Source organism: Manduca sexta, unplaced genomic scaffold (genome assembly GCF_014839805.1).
Source record: "Manduca sexta isolate Smith_Timp_Sample1 unplaced genomic scaffold, JHU_Msex_v1.0 HiC_scaffold_2881, whole genome shotgun sequence".
Classification (NCBI taxonomy): Eukaryota; Metazoa; Arthropoda; class Insecta; order Lepidoptera; family Sphingidae; genus Manduca; species Manduca sexta.
The window spans coordinates 1-18727 of record NW_023593891.1 but is presented as its reverse complement, the minus strand read 5'-3'; the positions used below and the strand labels follow the sequence as shown (position 1 = coordinate 18727).

At 36.9% G+C, this 18727-nt stretch overlaps 1 protein-coding gene across 1 annotated transcript; it reads right to left on the bottom strand.

Annotated features, from left to right (window-relative positions):
* Positions 1–2314: 2314 nt before the first annotated feature.
* Positions 2315–11483, bottom strand: LOC119192528 (syntaxin-1A-like). Its single transcript, XM_037446339.1, has 7 exons — positions 11311–11483; positions 10183–10276; positions 9856–10104; positions 9474–9547; positions 8718–8855; positions 8533–8643; positions 2315–2701 (listed from the first exon to the last, which is right to left on the bottom strand). Exons 1-7 carry the CDS (start codon positions 11320–11322, stop codon positions 2630–2632), a joined length of 750 nt encoding a protein of 249 aa, XP_037302236.1. The 5' UTR covers positions 11323–11483; the 3' UTR covers positions 2315–2629.
* Positions 11484–18727: the final 7244 nt, after the last annotated feature.

The following is an 18727-nucleotide window of genomic DNA, read 5'->3' as shown; positions in this document are numbered from 1 at the left end:
ATTGAAAATGAATGATGAATCAAAATCTCTAGTATAAGTACTTTTATTACTTAAAATAATGTTTCAACAATACTTTGCATAAAATATTGCTGCGTATTATTTTAATTAGGTAGACTTTTACATTAATCATTTCATCATAAATCATTACTTATTTTATTATGTAATACAATGTCTGTTAATCTTTTGAACATCATGTAATAAAAATAAATTTAATATCAGAATTTTTGAAATGCTGTGTCGTTTTAGCAAGCTTTTTGGTAAAAAAGTTTGTACTGACAACATTGCGTGTTAAGGCGAGAAAGAGTACGACTATTGTATTGAATCTCAGAACAAGAACAAGCATATTGAATAATCGCGCGCTCTTCGGACTCGGTCAAAGACTCGGACGCATTGCCATAGTGTCTATCTAGCAAAGAAATAGTACAGAAAGCATAATATGACGTTCGGTAATGTCTACGTAGTCTTCTTTTAGATATTATGACAAGCCAAAATATTAATGTTGGAATTATAATAAATGTCGGAATATCATGGAGAATCTAAAAAAAATACGATACCAATAGATTTAAATCTTGTAACTTTAGTAATTATGTAGGTAACTTTTTTAGTAAGAAAAGTATTTTATTAACGAAAATAACGTTTATGATTGACGAAATAATCAATACTTTTCTTTAAATGCAACAGCACATACAAAATAATTATTTCCTTGCATGATGGTATTTATTCATTGGATGTCGTTTTATTATCACGTATTGTTTGGGGATAGGGGCTGTTTTTGTAGTAATCTCCGTATCATAAATCAAATTCCACGACAATGAACTGCTACAACCAAGTCAGTGAGCGTATTGAGAGTTCATTTGTGAGCTGACCTTCTTAACCCTATAGGTTCGGCAATAATAACATCAGCTGTGACGTAGTTCATTCACTTCATTTAAGCGCTAAGAGACTGCGTGATCAAAACCATAAATCTAAAATCGGGATTTTTGACGAAAATATTCCTTACTTATGAATAATTTTTGCACGGTGTTAGCAGAGGTTACCATGAACCTGTGGTTTCATTTAGTAACGCGATGTCAAAATGTCCCTGTATAAGTATAAAAGTTAGTAAAACAATTTGTTTTCGTGTGCGTTATATCCTTCAGGATAACTCGAGGATTTGTTTTTAATAATTTTGAAAGTATAATGTATAATTAGTGTTTGCGTATAGTTATGGTTTACCTTTCAGAAACCTATATTTAAAATATTATATGATGTATTTTGTAAATTCAGACTTTAGACCTAATCTGAATTTGGTATTTGTTAGCGGAAATTTCATTTACTAAGTTACAACAGACTCAAATATTAACGGCGGCAGATTGAAATAATTTGTGATTAAGTATAACGGGCATCGATTTAAAATTCTGATAAATTTTGATATCTAATAAAAATGTTCCGGAACCACTTATTAATATTGTGTATGTAGATCAGAGACAGTCGGCACACGATCAAAACGTAACATTAAAGTGCTAATCGTTTTACCTCAGTAATATTTTTCATTATGTCGGTATTCTCTGAGAAAAGGAACAATTCATCACTTAATTAATTTTGTAATGTTCTGTGTTTACCAAATAGAAGTGTCTGTAGTACAGACTCTGTACTACTGTTCTGTATAACTTTTCAATGAACTTACTATGACAAGATATATTTTTTTTTTGCCAAATAATGCGATTACGTCTTTTTCAAAAATATTTCTATAATCTGTAGACACGAACGTCCATATAAACTATTGGTTCTAAATCTAAAACATCAGTCGTCATCTAACCAAAGTTTTAAAACATACAGCGCTATGGCGCTTTAAGTAGGGTATAAGTAAAACAGCAACCAAAACGGCATTGTTATAACCTACTTATTCACTTATGCAACAAATGATTTTATCATACTTATTTGACTAAATATTTTATTCACATCTAGGTTTACACTTAGACTCGAGTTTTTATATTATGAGCGCCACTCCGTACATAACCACACGCTGTCAATGTTTAAATCATACTACAGTCGGGTGTACGGATTGCAGTACAGTTGAGTCAAACACAACGAATGTACGGAACGTCAGACCTAGTACTTATATGCGCCGTAACACTATCGATAGTTTCAGTAGTTAGACCAATATAAAGTCTTAAATATTGGATGAGTTACTGAAATTTGACTGACAGTGGATTATAATAAATTACATTTTCGTTAGAAAAGTACTCCTCATTGTCCTTAGCCCAAGCGTATTCTCTGCACTCAATCGGTATTTATATCCCTAATAGACTTAGTTATGTAGTGAAACAGCGAGTCACTTGTATATCACATGTATTGTTCACTTAACTTATAATAATATAGAATGAAACTTTATACATGACTAGATCTCGCGCCTTCGCAAGATTCGAATACGACACGATACATACTTAAGCACTTCGTTACAACGGCAGACGAAGTAAGGGAGAGAGGCCGGTGGTAGGCATGCGGCGCTGCTTGCGCCTCGCCCTCCTGGTGCCGTTCGCACGTTTGTATCGTATAGATGGCTGTTATATTTAAAAGTCGGCGTGCGGTAGAGGCGCAAGCCCCGTCGTCATGTCCGCACGGCGCACGCTGCGCACGCGCACACACGTTAAGTTAGCACCAACACCAGCAGCACAATCAGGAACCCCGCTGCCAGACATATAATGAGACTTACTTTTTTCTGCAACAAGAAAAAACAAAAAAAATGGCAGTGAGAGGTCGATGACATTTGAAAGAAGCACCATATTGAACAAATAGACAAGTAACACCGTATCGCGGCCAGACGGCGCTGCGCAGCTTGGCCTCCTTTCCTTTTTATTTACCGAGAACAGACCGAAACTATAATTTCATGCCACGAGAAGCCATTTATTCTTTAGTAAATATTACAGGAAAAGATGTACATATATCACCTTTAAAGCGTTGCACATGGCTAAATTTGATCAATCATAGTATTATTATTAACAGGCTTTAAAATGCGGTTTCACCTGAACAAAAACAAATATCCCGAGAGTATGAAGGAGCCTGCCACTCAATAAGTAGATAGCTGCCCCTCAAATATAATAATATAGCTTCCTGATAGAGAAAAAAATCAGAATCATTTTCGGAATTTCAGAATTATTTTTACAATGTTATACATTGTAAAATCAATCCTTCCGTTAGAACGAGCAATAAACATATTATTGTTGTAATATACACGTACAATCAGCAAAGTTGGCGGTCGACCACCCTAAGGGTCAAAATAACTTGGCAAATTTGTTTTACTACGTTTGGGAGGCGGGGTTTGGGATCGATTGCATAGATCGATATCAGTCGTAAGTCTGCTGGCTACCTGCAATGACGTTACGTAACACTACCGAACCGCTGCTGAGTGTATAATAGAAAACGAAATTAAAATTGATGCGCGCACGTCTATGCTATGACGATAATTCCTATACTTGTAAGATGCATATCGTCGGCGTAAGGAACGTAATAACTAAAGTTTTATAGTTTGGAGACAATCGCGATTTACAGTGTTTATATTGTTAAATTTTTGGCATTATTTTTAATAAATAAGAAACGACATTATGTTAATTATTTTATATCATATTATGTGCCTGATTATCTTCTTTTTAACTTTTAACAAACCAAACTTTATGTTGTATTAAAAAAAATAATCATTTTAAAGCAATTTCCGCCATATTTGTCACAACTATATTTTGTTAGTAAATTATGATTAGCTACTTTTTTAAGCCGTTTTTTAGTTTTCGGTCTCTTTAAACCCATAGTCTATAATTAATTTATTAAATAAATTCAATGGCTGCATAATATGATTGAATTTTGAATCGTAAAAATTTAAACTGTTCAGTTTATTCAATTCGTTCAATAATTCATATTATAATAATAAATCATAGTTAATAGATTTCATTATTTGAATTGTTATTTTATTTTATTTCAAAAACTTAGACGATAACATTTTATTCCAATCTCTGTATTTACAAATATTATGTATTAACATTAAAGTTAAAATAATTGACCTAAAATTATTAGCTTCTTGGAGATATTGTTTTTTATTTCCTCTTAATGATCTTTTTAACTTAAATATGAATAGTTTTTGAGTTAATAACGAAATACCTTTTTTTCATCCTAATTTGAACTATTTAACACCTTTTTGAAGTAGTTAATTGGTCTATTTATCGATATGCAGCGATTATTATTTATTGAATTTGAGGCGAGTTTAAAGATTTTATGTGTAGGTGGTAATATGCTTTATTAGAGTAATATTGAAAGGCCAACATTTTTATTGCTGCAGATGTTGTTTGAAAAGAATAAATATATCACATAAAAATGGTTTGTTAAAGAGCGCATTTTTATCAATGTTTGTATTGACACCGGTCTTACGTGGACGCATTTATCGTTAAACTGAGTCGATTGTTATGCTATTGAATTTAGAGGCATTTAAAGATTATAAGTGTAGGCGTAGATTTGAATTCTTATTACAGTAGTATTTGCAAGGCTAACATTTTATTGCTGCACATGTCCAGTTTGTAAATTTTAGTTACTTTCTTTAGCCAATTATTTAGTTTTCGCTGAGTTAAAACCCAAAGTCTATAATCAACTTACAGTTATTGATTTTTTACCGATTTAATAGCTGCATATTATGATTGAATTTTGAATTATATAAATTACTTAAACAGTTCAGTTTATTTAATTCGTTAAATCATTCACATAATCATAAATTATTGTTATTCGTTTCATTATTAGAAATTATTATATTTTTCTCAATTGTTTTTATGCTTTTTTGAACATTTTATTTACTTTTAAAGGACATGTCCGTTTTTTGTATGGGCGCTGGTTTTATGTTTCGAATAAATTCCAACCAACCTCAAACTTATTGAATAATAATGTGCCAAAAATTAGTAACTTGGAGTCATTAAATAATAATTTTAGACCCTTCATTGATAAGAAAAATAAGAAAGAAAAGTCATGGCTGAGTAATTCATACAAATAATTTCACGATTCGTCAAAAGATATAACTACCTGTTTTTTACATAAGTAAGTGTTATTATTATCATTTACGGATATAAAGGGAAAAATTTAAAAAATAAGAAAATTTGAAAAAAAAATAAATATTTGCAGTAAGTAATTATTTTCAGAGATAACTAAACAAGATTTTTGATTACTTAACTTTTTTCGGGATGCCTTCCAAATGTAATAACGTTTATATTTGCAGAGTTCATTTTAAGTGTAAAATTTAAAGTAAATAATTTTTTAAATCTCACAATCAAATCTTTCAAATAAAATGATTTATTTCAATAGGCTCGTTTTGTGAACCAGTCCATGAGGCCCACGCACATATCGCTACGATATATAATTATCAAAAGTTAAAATCGAATATAGTAGATAATATATTTGCAACACCAATAAATAATGAGATACACATGTAAAATGAAATTTCGTAGAAAGTCTATGTAAATAAAACACATTTTTTGTTACTTCAGTGATATGATTTAATTGTATTCATTACAAGTTTGATACGCTCAGCAGGCAGGTTGAGTAGAGTGTGCGCTCTGGATCGGTTGGCGACGAAGCTCTCATCCGCATCCTAGTGTATACATCGAGGGACAGTGGTTCTCTGTAATACAATTAAATTATATATTAATTACTAAAATCTATTATTCTAATAATATTTTAACGTAATGACTACAGTGCCAAAATAATAAAATTTATATGGGAGCAGAACGCCAGTGCGGTCGACACAAAATACGTGGGTCAAGTACGAAATAATCCAAATTAAGTAAAAAATCAGCTCTGTTTTCCATAATTGCACACATTTTATTGAGATAAAAATCCCAAATTTGCATTAAATCGGATTGTAATTCTACTTTAATTCAGTGCTACATATTATGTAGTTGTAAAAGAAACAATAATAACAGAAACCTCTGGGTTAAACTGGGTGGGACTTAAACGTCTATAAGCGGATCTTACAAACGCGCCGACATAGTTAATTACTCTAGTAAGAAATCATATTACCACTACTTAAAATCTTTAAACTCGTCTAAATTCAATAAACAATGGACGCCGCTTTCCGATAAAGGCGTCGACATGGAACCGGGTTAACAAAAACATAAAAAATGTCGTCCTCTAACAAAGACCCTTTTATGTGAAATCTTTACACTTTTAAACTGCACATGTGCAGCAATAAAAATGTTGGCTATGCAATATTACTGTAATAAAACAAATTATCGCCTATCCATAAATTATTTATACTCGTCTATATTTTTGGCATTAAATAAAAATTATTAATAAAGGAGATAGAATTTCGGGCGTCTTCTTCTTGTTTAAATTGGAAATTTCCTCCTTATTTCTTAAATAAGGAGGATTGAAATTGGAAATTTCCTCCTTATTTCTTATTTTTAAGTTATCGAAGAACCTCTTTATCCTCTTAATAACAATTGTATTTTTAAGTGCCAATGAACACTAAAGATTATTTTTCTAGACGTCATGTTATCCAAATCGAATGAGCTATCACTCATATTTTGGATCTTTATAATACATAAATTGACACCTTTTTGAGCTTATTGACTGGACTAAAAGGCTTACCGGCCTGTCTTAATATATTCCCAACATTAAATTAGAGTTTACTATTAAAAGTTGACGGTAAAAGTTACGCTTAATGCTACTGCTGTTTCAATATCGAAAACTCTGAATTTTTAACTGAGATCAAGAAAAGATAGGTAACACCTATAAGTATAGTGAGTATACCCGTCGAAGTAGTTTATTTTTGCATTGAGTACTTTTAAGTTTTCCAATTATATTTCTTTTCAATATATTGACATTTGATTATTCGTAAAGCAACTTAAATAACATACTACATAGATTACTACAAGTATGATCAATAGCACTATGTTAATTTTTGGCAAAAACACACGATGACTAATGATATTTGACCCTACGATAGATAGGATAACTTAAGGATTAATATAAAATATAATAAGTAGCATATTGAAGTCTGTTTTACACAATTAAAGGAATAAGTATTCATAAAAACTCAATAATATTATAATTATATTTAAAAGAGCTTAAAAGGTGGTCTATGTTGGCTTTAAATATAATTAATTATGATGACCAATAATTAAAAAAGCCATAAACCGCGATTTTCTCAAAACTGCAAAATTTTAATTATTAGTTCTCTGCCCTGACGATATTTTTCCCACGCATATTAACGTCCACTAGTTAAAATTAATATTAAAATATTATATAGTATAGTATGACTGATTTACTTACTGTAATATTTAATTCCCGGAATATATAATCCATGGTGCAGTAGTCACATGACGGGTCGGCGACTAAGTAATTAAGAGTCCAGTAAACGAACATAAGTCTACGTAGTGGCAAGATATCGGTGTCCGTAAACGAAAAAATAATTGTGAGCAAAATACTACTGGTACTCAATAGTTGCGTGCGCGTCGTCAATCAGTAAAATACAACTAAAGTAAACAATAATAGTTATCTGCTGTTCCTTTCGCACATCTCCAAAACTGTCGTAATTGGTGAAATATGAGACAGGGGCTTGTCTAAATATCTCGGGACATTAGACCGGTCAAGCAAAATGTGTTTGGAAGTGTACTAGCACCAACTTGTCCGATTGTACCTACCTCATTTCGAAGTCAGCGGGTTATACCTACCTATAATTTGGGATTTAAATCTACGGACCTTTGTTTCGGAAGTCCATTTCGTTCTGCACCAGGCTCTCATACTCTAATTTACTTAAATTATTAAAATGGTATGTGCAAAACTTATTTCGTATTAAAGAGCACACGTTGAGCGCGACACTCCTGTGCGATCACGAGCGAGACATTAATTATAACCTATAAGTGTCGCTGCGGTTTCGCCTGCATTGACGCCACTTGCACCACGACAGCGCCAGTTATTTAAAGATCGGATGAAATGCCATTATTTCCCGTAGGAGGAAATTACTGCGATAAAAAGTCTATGTGTTAATCCAGGACATGGTCTCCCCGCGTGCCAAATTTCTTCTCCATTCCAAATGTGCCAAATTCCATTTAGCTGTTTTAGTGTTTACTACTAACAACCATCTGAACATTTTCATAAATTTTCGCATTTACAATACTTATATGTAAGATATTATTTCATACATACAATGAAAGCCCTGTTCGTTCACAATCTACATAGTTAATGAAAAATGTGATGCTTTAAGTTGAGTAATATGTAATGTAAACTTTATTAAAATAAATTCACAAACGTATGTACGTTTAGTACATGGAAATCTCGAAGCACAACATCGGGCACGCGCGTGACGCCGCCCTGCGCATCGTCATGACAAGACGTCACAAGTACATTACGGTTCATAAGCGTCTAAATTAGGCTATAAAATCACGTAGACAAAGTTGCGAGCACAGTGAGTTCTCACATTTTCTTTCTCGTACTTTTGGCCCTTTGACATATTCCAACATTGCGATCAGCGACCAGCCAGAACCAAGAGATGTGTTACAAGCAAGGCTTAAAGCGTACCTTCCTCGCCTTAGTGCGGCTGACGGTGCCCTTGAGTAACTGGTGTCCGCCATATTCAACGTGCTCGGTGGCTTGCAGCGCGTAGTACTCCACGCTGTCCACTTGCTCTTGCTGCAACAAGCGCGCAGTGTTTCAAAGACAGTTTCTCATGGTGGTGATAGGGAGTGCGGCGAGGAGTGGCTCACCTGCTGCGCCACGAGGTGCGCCAGCTGCTGGAACAGGTCGCGCACCTCTCGCAGTGAGGCCTCGACGCGCGTGAGCTCCTCGTGGCGCGCCTCCACCGCGCGCAGTGCTCGGCGCGCCTCCGCCGTCTCGGCCTTCACCTGCAACCACAACGGTACAGAATGTATTCCTTCATCTCAACAAAACCTAACTAAACAATATCAAATCCCATAATATTCACACTTTATTTACGTTTTGTTGTCTTGTGGGTGAAATTCGTCTATTTAATTATTATCCCGTGCAGAAAAGGCAAAAGCACGTTTGCCCTTGCAATCATACGAACGTGATCAAATTAGTTAAGGAAACAGTTTTGAGTACATTTTGAACTGTATATTATGCACCTGAGAATTATATTGCTCTTAGGCGTTATTTGCATTGAATAATTAGGTCGGTACGTAACTATGTAGATATTATTTATTAATATAGGATAGCCAGTAGTTGTAACAATATCAGGTACATAATAAAGAGTTCCAAAACGATAATTAAAAGTAACACTTGTTTAAGGCGGTCACAACATCCACCATTACTATGTTTATTATGTTTACTTTTCTTGACATATCGTAATCCTAACAATTATGTACTTATTTATACTTATGAAATTTTATATGGTCTGTATACTTAAGATGGCTCTGCAAAATAAGTAGCCGAATTTCAACCACAACCGGTTATTTTAGGGATCATAAATTTTAAAAATAGTAATAAAACATAGTCCTACTAACATTGTCAACAAACAAAGATATATTCTTCGTATCCAGCAAGCTCTGGCATTCCTCGTCGGATATAGTGAGGTTTGCTGAAACACAAAGACATAATAAGAAATGGATCAGAGCGAGGCAGGTTAGTTTTCGCACTCGCCCGCGTCGGTCATGAGTCATCGATCATTATCAATGTGATAGAGAGCAGCTAGATGTCGGGCGTCGGTGAGGTCGTTGCCCTGCGTCTACTTACTCGACGCTAATTCGTAACGGGAGAGCGTTCATCAGCGGCTCATTAATTACTTGCAGTTAGCGATCGAAGCGGATCTCGGTCACGCTCCAGTCACCCGATTGCCGACGCGGTGTGCCGGCGCGGTGCCGCAGGCGCGGCGGATGCAGTACTCACTAAGTCTGATCTGTTCCTGCAGCAGGTGCAGCTGATGCTCCCGCACGGCGTCCAGCACGCGGTGGTGCGCCTGCAGGGCGTCCGCGTACAGCGCGCGAGTGGCGGCGTACTGCAACCGCGCGATGCGCGACGCCGCGTCATTCCGGGACGAGCGTGCCGCTCGTGTCTCAAACTGCCGCAGAGCGCCGCATATCTTCAGCCCGAGCGCATTGGATTGTGTGATCGCCGAGTCAAGCTGGTCCTGCAGTTCTGCAACAGGACGTTAGCTCGCGTGAGACTCGCGGTGTGATGGGGCGACAACCGGTGATGGCCGGCGGCATTACTTACGCTTGTTGTTGTGGTAGGTAGGATCGGAGTGCAATCGCCGCATCAACTGTGTGTTGCCGTTGAGCTCATGTATCCACCCGCGCATGCGTTCCACCTGCACAATAATATCACACTTACTTTCAGAACAAGAGCTTATTGTTGTACAAGTATTGTATACTGTTTTGGATAATATAAACCCCAAAGCAGATAAGAAGTTCATGATGAGTGATTAACAAGCCTCTGCACTTTATTTTTGACTAGCGACCTGCCCCGGCTTAACACGGGTAATACTAATTTTATCGATAACCGAATGACTTCTGGTGGTCCGTTACCAAACATCGTAGGACACCTGCTGGGCTAATCTACAGAATACCTAAAAATTTCAATAAAATTGGTCTAGGAGTATTGAGACTATACGGAATATACGTCATACAATATTTTTTTAAGTGTAGTAAAAAATACAGTATACATACGACATACGACATTATGTACATTTAGATTATGAGTGTATGGAGTGTCAGTCACCGTGGGCTCGCGGTGTTCGGTCGGCGCAGTCGGGTCAGTCAGGTTGTTTTGCGACATACGCGGAGCATCGTTAACGCGGATAATTATGACAATTGATTAACGCGCCGGTGCGGGCGCCTCGTTAACGAGATCATTTTGTACTAATTATAATGAAACTACAACGCGGTGACGTCACACCCGATTCGATTCAACGAGCATACCCTTTACGTTAACTTAGATTTAAACACCGCGGCGGGTGACTGTTGTTTGTTGACGCACCGACCACGGCGCGGCGCTTCCTCGGACTGTAACAATGCATAAGGTTTGCTGCGCGTGACTCTTTATCTTATGTAATCTAATCTGTTGTCGGTGAATTTGCACCGAAACATTTTTGATGCACTGTACATCTCTAGATTGCTCCTCTTCTTTCTTGCACGTCGAATGTGTGTCGTGCGACTGATCGACTCGGCAAAACCTATTTTTTATTATAATGTATGTTTATTTATACGAATAAAGTTACATAAGATACAAGTGGAGAATTCTACAACTTCATAATACAACAGTTATAACACTGAGTGGATCACGGCGAGTACCGAGCGTCTGTCTGTGTATTAGTGGAGACTGGAGAGGCGGTGGAACACTCACCTCGAGGAACATTTCGTCGACCTGCTTGACATATTCGCCGGGCTCGGTGAGGTCCAGCTCTACGGTGTCGTGGTACACGCCGGACCCGTTCGCCAACTGAAACAGCGCAGCGCGAGCCGTGAGCAACGTGTGCAACGCACCTGAACACACGAGCGGGCCGGCCTATGTAAAGCCCGCGCAGGGCCGAGGTCGAGCGTGCCGTCAGCCGTGTTTGTGTTTACTGAACGGTTATCACCGTCTCTAAATACGCGTGATAAGCGGTCGGTAAGGACGACGCCCGCGCGGGTTGTAGTCCGCCATTACTTCATCACTTATTATTAACAAAGAGACAGATTGGTGTCCGTGCGGCCGCGGCAGGATGTGCCATTTAGCTCGTTACTGCGCCCGTGGGACACACATGGCGGCGCCGGCGGTGCTGGCGGCGCTGGTGGCAGTGCGGAGGCGGCGCGGAGGCGGTACGGCGTGGACAGGACGCACCGGTGCGCTCGCCGCTCTATCTAATCGCACACTGATAACGTTGTTGCGATATCGCGCTCGCGGCTTAAGGCCAAGTGCAGCGAACGGAGAGCGTCGCGTCGCCCCGCTCCCGCCACTGCCTCGCGCTGGCTCCGCGCAATGTCGCTCCGATCAACAGGCACACATGAACGCACATTGCTACGTGATACTCGATATTTCCTTACGTTTGTTTTTGATATAATTGCAATGTTTATATTTCACAACTCTATGAATTAATGTGTGTTATGCATTATTTGAAGAATGGTTCGTTTTGGTGTATAACATGGTAGATGATAAATGACTGCGCCTTAACGCATCCCGGCGGCGGTGCGGGTGTGTGATGAGTGCGCGGGCGCGGGTGGCGCGGGAGGTATAATGCTGATCTAACTGTGTTTGTGCAGACCATTAGCACATGAGAAGAGCAACGCGCCGTCCGACGTCGGTCACACCGACGAGGACGCTGCCCACGCCCCCTCCCCTTCTCCCCGTAGGACGTAACTCGCACATTAAACGCTGCTTGACGCTTCGTAGGACCAGCATTGGGACATTTACGTCACGTTTTTGCTATACATCAAATTTTTATGTGTTACTTCATTGAACAGACCCTATTTGAAGCATCAAATTGTCAGACTGCCTCGAGGACGCAGTTATATTGCTTACACGGTATCTTGGGCTATCGCACTGCAGTCTCGTGTACGAATCCTGCACCAGTCATAGTAATATTGGGTTTTTCTACTTATCAGCCCAGAATCTGTATGTGCCTTATAAATGGCAATGGGCATGCCTATATTTCACGTCTAACCTAAACTAATTGGCTCCTGAAAGAGAAAAATATCCTATATGTATATTGTATGTTAACTACGAGTACGTCAACCGCGCTGAAGTCTTGCATTAGGATCCCGAGCCGGGACAAAAATAATTGCAACTGGGTTTTCCCCACCTTAAAAAATTTACTCAGTCGCAGCTCAGTGTCAGGAAGTTAGCGGTGTGATACCCCCGTTGTATGTTTCGGAAAGCACGTAAAAACGATTGGGTACGAAATTCGGCTAGGAAGTATTTATTCAGGTACAGTCAGCCTCAATAGTATAGGAGTAGTAGTAATAGTAATAGTGCGGTTTACACTGATTTCAGTAGTGCATTTGATACTGTCAGTCACAGCATTCTAATAAAAAAACTGAGTGCTGTTGGAATTTTCGGGCCCTTACTTAATTGGTTTAAAACTTATCTAGTCAATAGACCTCAAACAGTGGTTGTAAAGGATATGAGTCTAACATCTATTTTTCTCCAATCCCGGTGTGCCACAGGGTTCGGGCTAAACTATTCCTAATATTTATAAATGACATCACTACAGTTATTAAGCATAAAATACTTTGTTTGCCGACGACTTAAAAATTTATAAGACCATCAATGCCTTATCTGACATACTGTTAATTCAAAAAGACATAGATAACAGCATTAAGTGGTGTACCGCTAACAAAATGAATATTAATAGTTCAAAATGTTTTCACGCAAAATTCACAAGAAAGAAAAGATTTTATAAATTCTGTATATTATATGAACAATGCAGTCGTAACTGAAGTCAATGAAATACGCGATTTGGGTGTTATACTTGACAATAAATTGAGATTTACCACTCACATAGACAAAATAGTGAAACGATCGGCTCAAATATTAGGGTTCATAAGGAGAAACACATTGCAATTTAGTAAACCAAACACAAAAATTATTTTGTATAATGCTCTTTGTAAGAGTATTTTAGAATATTCGAGTGTAGTATGGAATCCTTTATACAGTGTCCACTCGCAAAGAATTGAAGGCATACAACGTTCATTTACAAGGAACCTTGCGTTTTTTTGTTCCGGTTTTTCTCACAGATCCACTTATTACAATAGACTAAATTATTTTGGCATGGACACATTACACAATAGGCGGATATTTTATAGATTTGAAGTTTCTACATAAATTAATTCACGGCAACATTGACTGTATCGATATTTTAGATAAAATTAGGTTTTAATGTTCCAGCTAATATACCCAGGTTTCCGTATATTTAGAACTTTTACATACCACATTGTGCAATACCAATATTGGTGTAATTTCACTAACTGTGAGAATATGTAATCAATACAACCTAGCGTAATAAGGGCGTAAAAAATCTTGATATATATTTCATGACAAACTAAATGCTTTTTATGAGTAAATTGTCGAAACACCTTTCGTAACAATTAATTTTTTAATTTGTATTTGTTTCTTTTTTTTTGGGGATTTACTTTACAATATTTTTCTGTTTGTACACACGTCATATAATTGTAAATGCTGTGTGTACCTGTTATTGGCATACATATCAGCCAAATAATAATTATACTACTAGAATGTATGTATCAATATGTAGCTGTTGGTATAATATTTTATAAAAAAAAATAAAAAAAAAAAACATACAAAATTAAAAAAGTTTCGTTTAGACTTGGATAGCTCATTTTTAGACGGAGGCTATAAGTCATAACATTACGGTATGAATGAGCGGAGCTACAATGAAAAATGTTGCAAAACGGGGAAAATCATTCCTTTGAGAGCTTCAGTTGCGTGCACTACGTAAACGGTTAAAGTTTCGCAACAATCATGTATGAGAGGATTGTTCCTCTTAAAATGTTCTAAAAATATATTTGAAAACAAGACTCTCGCCGCATCAGTCTGCTTGTCGGATCGCGATAAACTTTAAAAGTACCCAACGGATCTAAATAAAATTTGGTATGGAGATAGTTCGAGATCCTGGAAAGAACATAGTCTACTTTCTGTCCCGGAAAATAGATAGCGAGACTTTTATCCCGGAAAATCTTGGTCACGTGGACTGAGCCGCGAGCTAAAGCTAGTGTTGATAAAGAAATAAGAATACTTCGTTTGAAGTTAATGCATAAAACTGTTTAAAGTCTTGAATTTGTTTAGCTTCTTTTGTGGTTTACTGTACTTATGTATGAATTGGCAGAAAGATCGTGGGAGGCCTTTGGGCATCATTGAAAAATGTAGAAGGATGATATAATGATTTCAAGGCTACTTTAATGCATTATAGGTAATATGTAGTAAGTACATATACTTGTGAATGTACATTTTATTTTATACGTTGGAGAAAGGACAATCCCCATCTGTGTATAGAAGTCCGACACGCACAATTTAATTTCGTATGGTAGTGAAAATAGCACTTGCAGAAGGAATAAGTATAATAATATTTTCATCTTTATTTTGAGGTTAGTTCGGAGTTAGGACACGCCATGTGCTTATTGCCGCCAACAACAAGTACTGTCACCAGAGTGCTGTACTGTCAGCGGTGCCTCGCAGGACCTTTTCTTACGTTCTTACCGACGAAACTGTTAAAACAGGGGAATGTTTTTTTACTCTGCCCGGGGCCTCGCGTCTGTTTCTTTTTGCTTTCGCCTGGTGTCTCGCGTTGTTTAGGGCCGCCACTGACTGTCATTTGCAGTGTAACTTACTACAGAAAGTGCACAACAGATTATACATACTATATCTACCGTGTACTTTACAAAAAGGAAGGATCTTCAACCCGCGTCCTTTATTTGTCGTCGGAGGATGTAGGTCATCTCTGGGGATTGGGGATATAATTATAATATATCTCTATAGATGATTATCGATCAGTAGAATTAAAAATAAAAATAGCTGTTATAATATCTTATTAATTATAAATATATGTGTATAATACTATGTTATTAGAATATTATGGCGAATATTGGACACGAACACGGTATCATTATAATATAAAACTATATTTCATCCCAATATACTTAATATCCTACAGGCAAGTGCATTAAATATTGCTCTCGTATTTAATTACTTAATTTTGTTAATATTGGACGAACCCAAACAAAACATAACTAATATAATATGTTCAGGAAAATTCTGTCAAAATCAGTAAATACCTCTAGGTATATTTCAAAAATATTGATCACTTATCGTAATGTCTATAAGTACTTACTTATTGACAGGATTGCCGCAATCAACCACAATATTCTGAATGGACCAAATAAAATAAAGTGTTTTTATAAAAAAATAAACTGCGAAACGGATTGCTGTCAAATGAATGGCAGTGGTTTCTATAAATATTTCGTAAATTATGAATAATATCACCCTACACGCGCTTTAAGTAGTGAAATGGATTTGGTCATTTTCCTTACCATTTTAAACATTTTGGAGAACTAAAGTACCGTATTATGACGGTGTCATTACCGCTAAGTCCTTGCGGTGGTTGGAGAGATCAGCGGCGAGCAGCAATCAGGTACGTTCAGGCTTCACGCCAGGCTATTAGCAGCAACAGTATCCGGGTGGCGGGTCGCAGGTGACGCGCCGCTAACTAATTGTACCTCGCCAATTAATACAGTTGTTCGTGGGCCAATTGGTAGTAACGCGTGCGCAGGACCGACATCCGTGATCCGGTGCGCACATGCGAGCCTCATCACTAATCACTAATGGTGCTTTACTACATAGCGTCGCGTCGGCGGGGTGTGGACCCGAAACTGTGCGGAAACAGCACGCGCTCAGCGCAGTTAGTGTTAGACTGCCTGTAGTGGGTTGTACAATAATAAAATTCAAATTTAAATAAATATAAATTGAAAGTAAATGACTCTATTACATGTAAGTACAATTCCTAGTACTTACTTAACTAAATAAAGAAATTTATAACAATTATATTATGTATTTGCTCGATTTAATTAACATTTTAGTGTCATTCAGTAATAGATAAATAAAATTTAAACGTCTGTTTTAATATCAAAGTGTAAGGTCCCCTCAACACATTTATTATGGCATTTTGAGGATGGGTTTAGCCAAAAGGCTCAGTACCTATACAGTTGTTACAAAATGCACCGCATAATAAAAGAAGTAACAACATCGCCTAATGCAGGAAAAAAATGCACCGTCCAATATTTTCATGACACGATTGTAAGTGGCCCTGTCTGTGTATAGGTTGTCTTATATATTATATATCATAAAAATCGGATCAGCGATTTGTTACACTGGGCTGCGCCTCCTCCACGTCAGTATTTAATTAAACTTTACAATGCTCCTACAGAGGCACAGTCTGTTAAGAAGCTCGTACACGGGAGTGGTTTGAGCTGGTTTGTGTTTTAGTAATAATTGATATATTATCTAATGTCGCATACATATATGATACAGTTGCGAGTAATACGAGAACAGCTACCAGGGCGCCGCACCGCCGAGGGCAGGCGCGTCGACGGGCACGAGGCGACACACGCCACGCACCGCGCAGCCGCCGACCGGCCGATAAACGACCAACTGACTCACATCATACACAGATTTTTATTAAAATAAACGCCTCCCATCAATATGATGGAAACGCAAGCGTGTTATATCAGTATCTTCGCTTATGTCACGCCCGCGTGTCGGAAGTGGTAGCCGTTAGGGTGCAACACTTTACTCGCGGCGTGTACGGATGTGTGTGAATAATGGCTAGATTAATATAGTTAGTAGTTGCATGTTGCAGCGTGCGTGCCGGGTCATGCAGCCGGCGAGGTCGGCAGCGCGGCCGCAGAGGTGACCGCGTGGAGCAAAACTACGCGCTGATGTATTTGTTCCACGTACTACCTAGTGCCTACCTACCGACCACTACCTGCTGCAATTAGCCTGTGTATATTCGTGCGTCGGTTACTTTTTCTAGTAAGTAAGTATAATGAAATATATTTTTATGTTTTTATTGTAAATATCGTACGTTAGCCCGACCTGTCAATATAAACCTGACCATTAATTCATAGTGGTCTCTGTCGGTGAAAACGTCGCCTGCCGCAGGGGTTGTTTAAATGTACTCTAAGAAACGCACCAATTAACTACAAAAGGTACTCAGCTAGTTGTCGTAAGTTGAATTTTCTAATGTTAGTTGTATTTCTAATAGTAGTTGTGGCTCACGGCTTCGCCCGAGTGAAAAGCCTTTCCCGCTACAAATGTCCCTAAATCACTGTAGCTATCTATAACGCCATCTATACGACTCCAGCACCATCTATTTATTAAATCAGATAAAAACTTCAAAAATTTGTCACCCATAGATTTATATTCGCAAAATACTCAACGATATTATTAATAATCATAATAAAATGATCAGCATCGTGAAAACTAAGAATATATTAATAGATTTTATTAAATAAACAAATTTATTCAATATTCCTGAGATTAGCGTGTTCAAATAAATAAAAATATTTTAGCGTATAAAACATACTTATATCGCTACATTAACTGAATTAAGTGACAGTGGTAATCGCATATTATTAAAATACTTATTTCGTTAATTTTAAGCTTTATACAATTAATAATTCAATTAATTTAAAGTGACAATGCTTCTTGAAGTTTGTAAAACTCATAAGCATTATAATATACTGTTCAAAACAATTAGAGAAACAAGATTTTAGGCCTTTCTATTGTTTAACCTACAGTTAGGATTCAAGTAAATTTTATGTAAATGTTTTGTGGCTATCCTTTTAATTTATTTTTTCTATAATCGCTTTATTCGATTAGTGTGGTGATAATATGTTATAATACAACGTATTTACAATTTAAAACTATTAATTTTATTTCATGATTCCTTGATTTTCTTAGTAAGACGCATCAATTTTTTGATTGGCCTTACAAGAGATAATTGTTTTTCTAGCATCATTACATATATTTTAACTAAAATAGACATAACCTAATGTTTTTTCTTTACTACCAAATCCCTATCAACTCAGAATTAAAAATATAAAAGAATTTCTTGTGAGCACGTATTATAATTTAAACTCGATTGAAGTCAACAACACAAGGGACCACATTCAAAACAAAATGTTGAGCGACTCGTCCCGCGTTTTCGGTTTTAGTTCGATGGGTGTATTTTATAAAAGTTTTGTAGGAATTTCTCATCGCATAGTAATTA